We start from the raw sequence: 11,925 nt of genomic DNA, 5'->3' as shown, positions 1-11,925 counted from the left end.
GAGCGCGCACGAGGGTTTGGTTAAGGACTGCCGAGGGTTGAACAAAAGGACAAGAGAAAATGGAATGAAGTCCCTAAAGAGAGGTGGACAGAAATGGGCTCCACAGCTCTAGTAGAGAAACGCCTATCAGACAAGGGAGAAATTTAAGAAATGGTAAGACGTGACAGAAGTCGACCGAGTTAGACCTATACTGAAAGGGCGGCACTAGATCGGCTTTTCTGGAGCAATTACCTAACATACATACTTTCGTTTATCTACAAAATGTAATGAGCCCAACCACCTTGGGGCGTGGTACTAGGTTCCAGCCGCTAAACGGCTGTGCCCGGCCACCCCACGCAATGCGACCGGCGCTGTTAGGGAGCCAGGACCGAGGGAGGGGAGGCCACAGCGGTCAGCCGAAAAGTCAAGAAGGCCATCCGCTGGGTGCCAGTGGAGTACCGAACATGGCCGAGAAAAAATAGGAGGGCAGCACCCAGGAGCCACAAGCCACAAGCAGGGCCGGAAGTGGGGCCCCCAAGCTGGCGTCCCTCTCAGCCAATGGCTGCGTGGTGCGCTATCTGACGGTGGCGCGCGCGGCACCTGGTGGGAAAAGGTGGGCGGCTTGTGAGGCGCAAAGCGGCACCATCTGTCCGTGTTTTATCAGAGCTTCCAGGGCAGTGTAGCCACGAGCAAGCGTCTTCCCCCATGTTTAACCTAGGCCAGTGCCACCACGCCTTTAACCAGAGGCCGAGGCCCCAAATGCCCTTGGTAAAGATGGCTGAGGGGCGTGGCGGGTGGGGGGAATCCGGAAGTATCCGGGACTGGGAGGAGCCTATCAGGTCTGTTGGGGCGTGGCTTGGAGGAGAGGCGTGGCCAGCCTGCTTAATTGGGGTTTGAAGTCTCTGAGGCGCACGTTCTGCCGCCAGCCGCGCCCGGCGGTCTTTCAGGGGGTGTGTCCATTGCAGGCTCCGCCCCCATTCAGGTGACTCTCTTTTGAAAGTTTCTAAGATTTGTTCCTGGTGTCTTGTCGACCCCTAGTCCCACTGCGGTCGCCGGCTAGCAGCGATGGAGGGCGCCCAGGAGAAGGCTCTGGAGCCTAGCCCCTCCGCCCCCGGGTCCGAAGAGCCTTCAGGTTCTGTCAGAGGCCCCGAGGATTTGCCTCCCGAGGAATCCCAGGGCTGCGCCCGGCCCCCAGAGGCGGCCCGAAAGAAACTTTGTGGGTATTTAAGTAAGTTTGGCGGCAAAGGGCCCATCCGGGGCTGGAAATCCCGCTGGTTCTTCTACGACGAGAAGAAATGTCATCTGTATTATTCGCGGACCGCGCAGGATGCTAATCCCTTGGACAGCATCGACCTCTCCAGTGCAGTCTTTGACTGCAAGGGGGACGGTGAGGAGGGGACTTTCGAAATCAAGACTCCCAGCCGAGTTATAACCCTAAAGGTAAATGGAAGGGTTTCTCCCTTTCCAGCCTAGGTGAGTTCCTGGGACATGGCTGGGCGCGCGTGTGTGGTCACAGTACAGTGACTGGAACAGTGATCACTGATGTGTTCCCAGAACTTAGTGATTTCCAAAGTACATTTACACCCATTTCATCCTTGGGTTCCCACAAGGCAGGAATGATGGGCCCGTGTTACAAATCAGGAAACTGAGTCATAGAGAGATTAAAGTGATTCACCTGAGGTCGGGCATTTAGTCCACACTTGGAAACTTTCTATTTCTCAATGCTATATTAAAACTTGTACTTGGGGAGGTACCTAAAAGTACCTTAGCTTTCTTACTTGGGGTTGAAGTATCATCAAGGTCTTTGTAATCCTGTCTCAAGGCCAGGATTCTGACTCACTTTTCTTAATGTTTTGGCTAAAGGAAGTGAATGCTGACACAGTTGGCAGAGATAAGCACTTAGGTTTTACTGATCAGCCTAGATTGTTCTTCTAGGCATGTCTAAACCTGTTTTTCCATCAGCAGCAAGAGGTTTTGTTTGATCATCGTGTTTAACTGAGAAAGCCTCAAGTAGTGGGAAGACCACGTACTTTGAAATCAGACAGGCTTGGATTCAAATTGTACGTTTGCTATTTACCAGCTGTATGACCCTACGCGAGTTACTTAACCCCTCAGATCCTAAGTAGTCTGAGAGCATTTGGCACATCATAGGCATCTACAAATTATTGCATTAGTCTCAGCCTAGAATACAGCTTGGCACCTAGTGGGTACGTAATAAATGTTGAATAAACATACCTGCATACATAGGCTGGTGGAACCAAGGTCAGAATGCTCCTGTCAAGAGGCAGTGTCCCATAATTTAAGTGGGAAGACGTTTCTGGGCTAATTGTCCTGTAGGCATCAGAGAAAAGTGTGCCACAGGCTCAGTTCTCCTTTGCTGAGTGGGCTTAGCGGGTGACCAGGCTGGGGGACTTGGTTAAAATCATGGAAGCCAGAAATTCAGGTCGGGGAAGACACTTTAGAGGTCATGTGGGTTCTCGTCTCTTCTAGGTTGGGTGCTGTATAGAGAACCCTGACACATAGTCTTTGCTATTCTATCAGTGCACATGGGTATCCAGCTCTGTGCTAGGCTCTTTGTTATGGAGACAGATCAGCCCTGCCCCTTGTTTTTGTTGTTGTTGTTGGTGGTGGTGGTGGTTTTTTTCTGAGAGTCTCAATTTGCAGCCCTGAGTAGAATGCTATGGCATCATCATAGCTCATGGCAACCTTACACTTTTGGGCTCAAGAGATCTTGCCTCAGCCTCCCAAGTAGCTGGGACTATAGGCATGCATCACAACGCCAGCTGGGTTTTTTGTGGGTTTTTTTCTATTTTTAGTAGAGACAGGGTCTCACTCTTGCTCAAGCTGGTTTCAAACTCCTGAGCTCAAGCAATCCATATGCCTCGGCCTCCCAGACTGGTAGGATTACAGGCATGAGCCACTGTGCCCAGCCTGCCCCAGGGTTCTCAAACAGTGTAAGGCCTGGTAAGAGAGACTGACAGGGAACTGGCATGCACAGTATAGTTCCATAGAGACCCTGTGCTAAGTCTGTACAAGACAAGTGTGTTCATAGGTGGGGTCATTTCCAGGGAGTGGAGGGGCTGGCCGGAAAGGCAGGAATAACACCTGAGGCTTTAAAGAAGAAATAAGCATGCGATAAGCAGACAAGGGGGGGAAAGATATTCTAGGCCAAGAGAGCCACTTGGGCAAAGATAGGAAAATATGATCCAGCTCTGAGTGTCCAGGCAACTCCCAAGAGCCGGGATACAGAGGGGGCCTGAAGGATGGAGTTGGAGAGCAGAGATCTGGAGGTGGGGCATTTATGAGTTAGGCCAAGGAGCTTGGACTTTGTCCTGCAGGCTGAAGGAAATTGTTAGAGTTTTAAGCAAAGAAGCTCTGTGGGATTAGAATGTTTAGAAAGCTCAGTCTGGGTAGTGGGTAGAGAAGAAGTTAGGGGAAGATAGGCAGGAGTCCATCACGAGGTGATTAGGCGAGGATGATAGCTGTGGCCATGGGGAGGGGGACAGTGGAGGTGTCTTGGGGTACTAGGGAAGTAAAATGTGGGAGGATATCAAGGGTGGCTGGAGTAACTGACCAGCTGCCTGGTTGAGTCAGTCACAGACAGGAGGGAACTCAAGGGGAGGAGCTGATGGGACATCCAGGTACATGTCTCCTGCTATAGATTCTTAAATTCCGAGAGGACAGGGAGCACATGTGTTGACTCAGCCCTGGATCTCCAGCACCTAGCACAGTCACTGATGCATATAATGGGTGTTCAATGTACATTTATCCAATGAGTGGGGTATTTGGGTTTGGCTGGCATTTTTCTGCATTAAGTTAAGGTCATGGTGAAGCCCAGGGACTGAGGTCTATTAGGAAAAGTGCATGGAAAGAAAAGACTGGGGCAGCGCCTGTGGCTCAAAAGGGTAGGGCACTGGTCCCATATGCCGGAGGTGGCGGATTCAAACTCAGCACCGGCCAAAAACTAAAAAAAAAAAAGAGAGAGAGAGAAGACTGGTAGCCATCATTTTGTGTTGTTGATACCTGCATGACAGGCTGAGGGTCTCTTTCATGAAGTCTCCAGGCATTGTACTTACCTGTAGACCCCAGAGAGGGGGAGCTTGCCAATATTGCCATGTAGGCTGCTGCTCTTCTCATGCGGTCTTGACTTTGGGCAGTTCTGTGAGGCTCCCATCCACCAGCCCACCTCAGACAATCTCAGGGCTTCTTTGTGGAAGCCTCAAATCTCCTGGCCATAAATTCCAACAGAGTTCTGTGATCTAGCAATGGGACACCCAGGTTCTAGGAACAGCTCTACCCACAAGTCTGGGCAAGTTCAGAGCCTCAGTTTCTTCATTCATGGAAAGGACTGATCACTCCAGCCTCACCTCTCTCCTAAAGGATCCGGGAAAGTGGGTGTGTAGACCACCCAGTGCTGGGAGACTGATGACCAACATGTACCATTAACTTATGTGGATTGCTGGAGCACATGAAAGGTGCTGCTGTGTTATCATAGAGTGCATGTGGCTTTCCAGTCCTCAGTCCTATCCGTGACTCAGTGCATTCCCAAACAGGAGGGATCACCTCCATTCCACTAAAAGGCAGCAAAGACCTGCAGACGTCACAGAGGGAGATAGTGATGGCACCCTGGCCCCACTCAAGTTAGAATTCCAAAGCTCTTCCCCTCTCTCATAGCAGACCAAATTCCCCTGTCCAGTGAGCACATTTTTAGTGCCTACTGCGTGTCAGGTACTGTGCGGGACACTTCATGTTCCTTATCTCGTTTCATCTTTGTACCTGCCCTAAAAAATGGGTGGTGTTATCACAGTAGTACAGATGAGAAAACTGAGATCCAGTTAAAGAACCACTGAGGGGGAGACAAGACCCTGATTATCTTCTATGGTCTAGAAGCATATAGTGCTTCAAAGGTGAGTACCTACCCACACTGACTATTTTTTCTGGGAAGAGAGAGTTCCTATCCATGCCCAGTGCCACCCTCCAGTAACAGGGCCTTGCCAACTAATCCTTGTGCTTCTCAGGCCGCCACCAAGCAAGTGATGGTGTACTGGCTGCAGCAGCTGCAGATGAAGCGCTGGGAGTTCCACAGCAGCCCACTGGCACCCGACGCCACGCTGGCTGGGAATGGGCCTGCCTTGCACCTCGAGCTAGGTACCCAGGGCTCTGGTGATTAAACCTTTACCTTCCTGTTGAGTGAGTGGGAGGAGTTAAGAGAGATACAGAGAGCCAGGGATGTGGTTCAGGATTAGTAGGGCAAGAATTTGAGCTTGGAGGCCAGGCTGCCTGTGTTCAAATCCTAATCCTGTGTGATTTTAGACAAGTCACTTAGCCTTTCTGAGCTTTAGTTTCCTTCACTATAAATTGAGGTTAATAAATCATACTTACTCTTTAGGACTATTATGAGGATTAAATGAATCCGTGCACCTAAAATCATTAGAACAAAGCTGACACGTGGTCACAGCCCAGCAATTGTTAGCTCCTATTATGATAACTATTATGGGAAGTCTCAGAAATGAAACTTTCACAGAGTTGCCATGAGGAGGGTTAATGAGAAATTGTGGTGTTGTGCGTGCTTCTTATGCAAATGCTTTCGCACTGTGAGTTGGATAGATGAGTGATCTTATACCTGCTATTCTCATGAGACAGACTGCTTTGCATCCTCATGGCTTATCAAAGAAGTTTCTTGATCCCATCTTAGAACATCCCCACATGGAGGAGCTCAGGAGATCACACCCATATGCTGCAGCCAGGACATGTTTGGCAGGTTTTAGAATTGAGATAGAGCACATCACAGCTGCCCCAGCAAGGACACAGAAAACAAGGTCCCAACATCAGGCCGCAGGGTATCTAAAGTGCCTTGTCTCCAGTTGGCAGGGAGGCTGAATAGGCGAGGACAGGAATTGTCACCAATGCCTTCCAGACCACTATGCCTGGATGCTTTGTGTCCACAATTGAGTGTATCCACCTTGACCCTTCTCCTCCCTCGGTGTCCTTTCCCTCAGTGTATGGCTCCCCACCGTTGGCCAGCAACTCCAGTCAGGCACTGTGCTAACTTTGCCCCTCTGACCCACACAATGGATCCAGACATTTCTTGCCACCATTGCCAGGGTCATCTCTCAGTTGAAAAATGACAGCAGCCTCCTCTGTAGTATCCCCATGTACAGATCTGCACTGAGCCCACCTACCTCCTGCACCCTGAGTGAGCTGTCAGGAAAACCTGAGCCCGTCACCCACTCCATGGCTTCCCACCACCCGGCTCCTATACCCAGTGCTCAGACCTCGTGACCTCCCCTCTGCCAGCTCCCCCTGAGCCTGCCTTGGGCTTGAGGCTTCAGCAGCACCAGATGAGTCTCTGCTCTCTCTCTCTCCCCTTTGCCTGGCAAATTCCTGCTTATTCTTGCAGCCAAGCTCCATTTGCACCTCTCTTGCCAATGTCCTCCTGGAAGACTTCTCGAACTTTGCCAACTGGATTCTTTGTGGGACCTGGATTCTTTGTGTCAGTCTCCATCCACTAGCCCTTAAGGGTCAGTGCCATTTCTTTGTCACCTATGTCCTCATTCTTTGGTGCCCTGACTACCACATTGGATATTTGTAGAGTGAATGTGTACATAAATACATTGAACTTTATAATTAAATGAGGAAAGGCGTGTGAAGCCCTTAGCATAATGTCATGCACAGAACAAGTGCTTACTACATCACATGTATCCTAATGTGTGTGTGGTGTACATACATGTGTGTGCTTTTGCTATCATAATAGTACATGTGCACACATGTTTACTATTACTATTTCAATAAATGCTCCTTTGATGTTAATGATAATCATCAGTGATTCTTTGGGGTTTCTTTCAAAGGGTTTCCTTGCTGCTGCACTTCTCCAGCTCTCACTCTCCATCTGCCAGGGAGCCACACAGCCCCGGCTACCTAAAAAAATTACAGCTTGCATTGACAAAATTGCTGAAGGTTAGCCTTAGACTAGAAGCAAGAATAACCCCTCCCCCCTTAACAGAATTCCCCTGTGTCTTGAACTGAAATTTGAAGAAGCAGATTGTCAAAGCGTGGCTCTGGGATCCCCCGGTCCTCTTCTACTGTGGTGAACCTGTTCCAGGTTCTTTAATTCTGTGGCTTTGTTGCAGCACATGTGGTGGGCCTAATCCCTGCTGTAGGCACGGGGGAGGGGAGTTAGGTGCCGGAACAACCAGGGTGCCAGTCCCCAAGGAGGATGCTGGCATCAAACTCCAGAAGCAGGAATGTGGGCTTCCTGTGAAGCCTTGTCTCATCCCACAGTAAGCCTACACCCTGTCTGACCCAGGGACTGGGCAAAACCTTCCCCAACCCACCCAGGAAAACATTTTTGCAATCTTAAACCAGCAAGCCCTGGATTAGCCTTCTGGAGCAATCTGCCCCACCTCTTCAGCCTCCACCCTTCCTGAGGAAGCCAAGGCCTGCTTCTAGGACAATGAAAACCTCCTGACGCATGTCTGACTTTGAGTCACAGAGACACCATCTGGTAAAAAGTGTCTTGTCACTGCCCTTGAGCAATCAGAAAGTCATGTTTATAAGCATTTATAACTTTGTTTTATACTTTACATGAACAGCGGTCTCTACAGAGCCAAGAAAGATCAAAGAGAAACTGACAGATAAATAATAATAATAACACGCTGCCAAACTAGGCTAGAGTTTACAAAGGACTTTAATAAATAAATGTACCTCACCACAAAAACACGCGTGCCATTTGATGATCATGCTCTAACATGCTGCATGCATCATCTCATTTAGTCCTCAGAACAATCTTACCAGGTAAGATTATCAGTTAGTGTTATTCACCTTTTATAGAAGAGGAAACTGAGGCTTGCAGATGTCAAGAGAACTCTCTGAGGTCACATAGTAAGAAAATATTAGTACTGAAATTCAAACCCTAGTTTGCAGACTCATATTCCTGCTTCCAAAGGTGAGGGACAGCCAAGCCATCTGTCTAGGGCCCTTCAGGGAAGCAGTGACCACCTCATCAGGCCATTTGTGTCTAGGCAGTGACTTCGCACTGGTGGTGGGCAACCCCTAGGACCCAGGCAGGGAGAATTACACATAAATGCTACTGAAAATTCTTTATATGGTCACCTCATGGAGGGCATTTATTGAAGCTAGAGGGAGGCCCAGAGGCCCCAGATCAGAGCCGTGGGTCATCAGTTCTGTTTCTTATGGAAAGTACTGTCTCTGCTGTGGCATTGCCATTGTGTGCTGCCCATCCTTCGACACACCTTTGCGCTGGGGCTTATGCCTTGATGAGCTGCCTTGGAACAGTCTGCTGATCAGTGGCTTTGCTTGGATCCATCTTGCTTTCTCTAGCCTCACCTGGAAGCCTCAGGGCAGACTGTTCCAAGGCAGTTTCTGTCTACTTGTTAGAAAGGGTGCTCTAATCAGCCCTGTGGTTTAGTGAAAGAAGCAAAATGAGGAACTGCATTTAAGCCTCTAACTGTGTCACCTGCTAACTTTGACATGGAACTTATTATCTCTGGGCTACTGTTTCCTTATTGGTGAAACCAACTGAGGATAACACTTAACCCTCAAGACTCAGTTCTCTGTGGTTTCAGAGCAGATTTAAGGCCACAAGTGCCAGTGGTAGGAAAAAAGATAATAATGGTAGTTTGGGAGGTACTTACTAGGATATTAAAATCTTAGAAAAATCTGTAATTTTTTTTTTTACAATGAATGAAGGAGAATAAAGTTGGTTACAGTAAAAAAAAAAAGTTGGTTACAGTGTTGATAAAAAAAAAACTTATTTATTTTCAATCAACTCAAAATCTGTATTAAAGACTACTTTAAAAGATGTGAGTCCACAGGGCCTTTATGGATTTCTACACATTTTCATGTAATTTAACTCTGAAGGAGTTTTTAAAGGGGGGGGAGCACCTATGGCTCAAAAAGGGTAGGGCGCCAGCCCCATATGCCAGAGGTGGTGGGTTTAAACCCAGCCCCGGCCAAAAACTACAAAAAAAGAAAAGCTATTTCCAACCAGGTCACAGCACAGAAGCAGGGCTGGGTTTCAAACCTGCTACCAAAGCCAGGTTCAGTACTTCATGCTCCTCTGCTGAAACCCCAGGGGCTCTGGTTTCCAGCATGATGAGATCTGGCCTCTTAGCCACACCCCTTTCCACTTGGCCTTCCAGTCCTGTCTCCTTGGGATCCTCTCCCCAAACTCAGCTCTGGAACCTTTGCTGTTGTCTATACCTACACTCTGCACAGAAACATCCAAGATCCTTTCTTACTCCTCCTGCAGATCCAAATCATCTCTAGTCCTTAAAGCTCAGCTGCATTGCTTCCCCTTCCTGGAATTCTTCCCTAGTCAGATGTGGAAGGACTCTGTCTCCACCACCAGAACTGCCCCAGCTCCTGCCCAGCTGGTTTCCCTAAGTGTGCACGCTTTGCTTCACTGCTCCTTAGGCTGTGAGCTTTGCCTGGATCCATCTGGCTTTCTCTAGCCTCACTTAGAAGCCTCAGGGCAGACACCCAGTCTGTTTGGTAAGAGGGTGAATGGAAGGGAGGACCTCAAAAGAATTTTTTTTTTTTTAGATAGAGCCTCACTCTGTTGCCCTAGGCTAGAGTGCCATGGTGTCATAGCTCATAGCAGCCTCAAACTCTTGGGCTCAAGCAATCCTCTTGCCTCAGCCTCCCAAGTAGCTGGGCCTACAGGCACTCACCAATAATCCCCAGCTAGGGGTTTTGGGGTTTTTTTGAGTATTTTTTTTTTCAAATTAATATGCGGGTACCAATTTTTAGGTTACATTGTTCTCACTTCCAGTGTAAAATTCCATTTGTAGAAGAGCCCCTCACCCGCAGGGCATGTTGTACACCCTCACAATATGCACATTAAGTGAGATCCTGCCTCATGCCCTGCCTACTGTGCCAAATGCACTCCCCCTATCCTCCTCCCCCAAGCTAGTTTTTCTAGTTTTGGTAGAAATGGGGTCTCACTCTTGCTCAGGTTGGTCTCAAACTCCTGAGCTCAGATGATCCAGCCACCTTGGCCTCCCAGAGTTCTAGGATTATAGGCATGAGTCACTGCACCCAGCAGTTTCTGAGTAGTGTCTCAAAGTGCTTGCCAGCCTGCCAGATCCCACAGAGCCTATTAGGATTAACAAATGTGTTGTCTGTTGTTTTAGTGATTGCAAAGTTTGTTTTCTTAAGTAGATTGAACACCTGGCCCTACTTAATATTTTTGTACCTACATTCTTTTTGCAGATATAGTATAAAAACAATTTTCCTCCACCCCTAAATTTTTCAGTCTCTCAGTAAGAGGGTTCCATATAAAAAGTGTCTGCTGCCCTCATAGGTCTCAGGAGCTGACTGATTAAATTATCCCAGCCCGTAAGTCATCTTGGCTCTTTTCCACTTTTGGTAACACTCAAAATTAATTTCTAAATATTTTACCTCCTCTTTCTTATACTTCAATTAATGTTTCCTGGCCTTGAAACCTTCCTTAACATTAAACATTTTGAAGTCATTCACTTGTAGATGAATCCTTATTTAAGCAGAACATTTGGAAAACAGAAAAAAGAAAAACTACCTATAATCCTATTACCCACCTACAGCCAGTGTTAACATTATGTTGTGGCCTCCTGCCCCTCTTTAAACAATTTAGATCATATAATAATATAAATCATCCTACTTTGCTCTTTTTTGGGGGATGTGGTCTTGCTAAGTTGCCCAGACTGGTCTTGAACTCCTGGACTCAAGTGATCCTCCCACCTCAGTCTCCTGAGGGGCTGGGACTATAGGCACTTGCCACAACACCTGGCTCTACTTTGCTTTTTGACACTCAGTAGTGTGTCAAAACTACTTACCTTGTGGTTTTTATCACCATCTATTTTACATTTGTTTTCTGTTTATAAAATAACCTATTCTTACCGTAGGAAATTTGGAAAATCCAGTAAGATATAATGAGAGTATCCTGCTCACTTCAAATCCCATCATGCAGCTGCTGTTAAGATTTGGGGGCTTACGTTTCTTTGAAACTTTTTCTGTACAATTGAGATCATACTACAAACCCAATTTTTCATCTAGCTCTTTCCATTTAACATTCTATTGTATGCACATTCCCTATGTTCTTAAGCATTCTTCAGTAACATCATTTTAAATGATTAATATTCTATTGTACAAAGACACCATGTGCATATTTAACCTCTTTCTAGATTTTTATAAGTTAGTTCCAATTTGAGGCTATTATAAACAATACCATGAACCTCTTGCCACGTGAAGTTTTCTCTGCACTTCTAATGTCTTTAGGATGGATTCTCAGATGTAGAATTATCTGCAGGTCTACATATTCATAAGGGTCTTCCAGGAGGGCTGTACCAGCAAAATGCATTATTGTCCCAGCTGCAGAGCATTTGGTGAGCAGCCCCCAGGGATGGCTTGCTTGTCAGTGCAGCTCCCCAACTCCTCCCTGCTCCCAGTCAGGGCTGTGCCCCTAGCATCCCACCTGTCCAGTCTTAACAAGTGCAGTGACCTGGGTGGACTGATTTCCCTTTTCTTTGTTTCCCAGGGCAAGAGGAGGCAGAGCTGGAGGAGTTCCTGTGCCCTGTGAAAACACCCACTGGGCTCGTAGGCACAGCAGCTGCCTTGCAGCCGGTCCCTACCATGCCCTTGGCCCTTCAGAATATTTCCCTCAAGCACCTGGGAACTGAAATACAGTAAGTGCTAGTGGGGCTGAGGGACTGGCCCAGCTGCAAGCAGCCCCTCCTGCAGGGCTTGACCTGGTGGATTCCCCTGCAGGGAGGTGGGTCAGGAAGATGGTTGGGGGCTTTATTTTTAGTTAATCACATTATCACTTTAAAATATTCCATTTGTTCTGGTTAGAAAATAGTACGTGTTCATTGTAGGAAATCAGAAAATCTAGAAAGATATTCATTTATGGATATAGATTGAAAATTACCCGTAATCCTGTCACCCAAA

General features: G+C 47.6%; 1 protein-coding gene across 3 annotated transcripts in view; it reads left to right on the top strand.

The window, feature by feature from the left end:
* Positions 1-1,044: 1,044 nt before the first annotated feature.
* Positions 1,045-11,925, top strand: part of TBC1D2 (TBC1 domain family member 2) — a 56,943-nt gene continuing 46,062 nt past the window's right edge. For 2 of the 3 annotated variants that reach the window (XM_003785163.1, XM_012802371.1), the window contains exons 1-3: positions 1,045-1,419; positions 4,998-5,127; positions 11,516-11,663. In XM_003785163.1, the coding sequence (XP_003785211.1) occupies positions 1,045-1,419; positions 4,998-5,127; positions 11,516-11,663 (653 nt within the window). The remainder of the gene's footprint in view (positions 1,420-4,997; positions 5,128-11,515; positions 11,664-11,925) is intronic. The other variant, XM_003785164.2, reaches the window with a different exon arrangement.

This window comes from Otolemur garnettii, unplaced genomic scaffold (genome assembly GCF_000181295.1).
Source record: "Otolemur garnettii isolate 467f Iridium unplaced genomic scaffold, OtoGar3 scaffold00014, whole genome shotgun sequence".
Classification (NCBI taxonomy): domain Eukaryota; kingdom Metazoa; phylum Chordata; class Mammalia; order Primates; family Galagidae; genus Otolemur; species Otolemur garnettii.
This window is presented reverse-complemented; position numbering and strand designations above follow the sequence as displayed.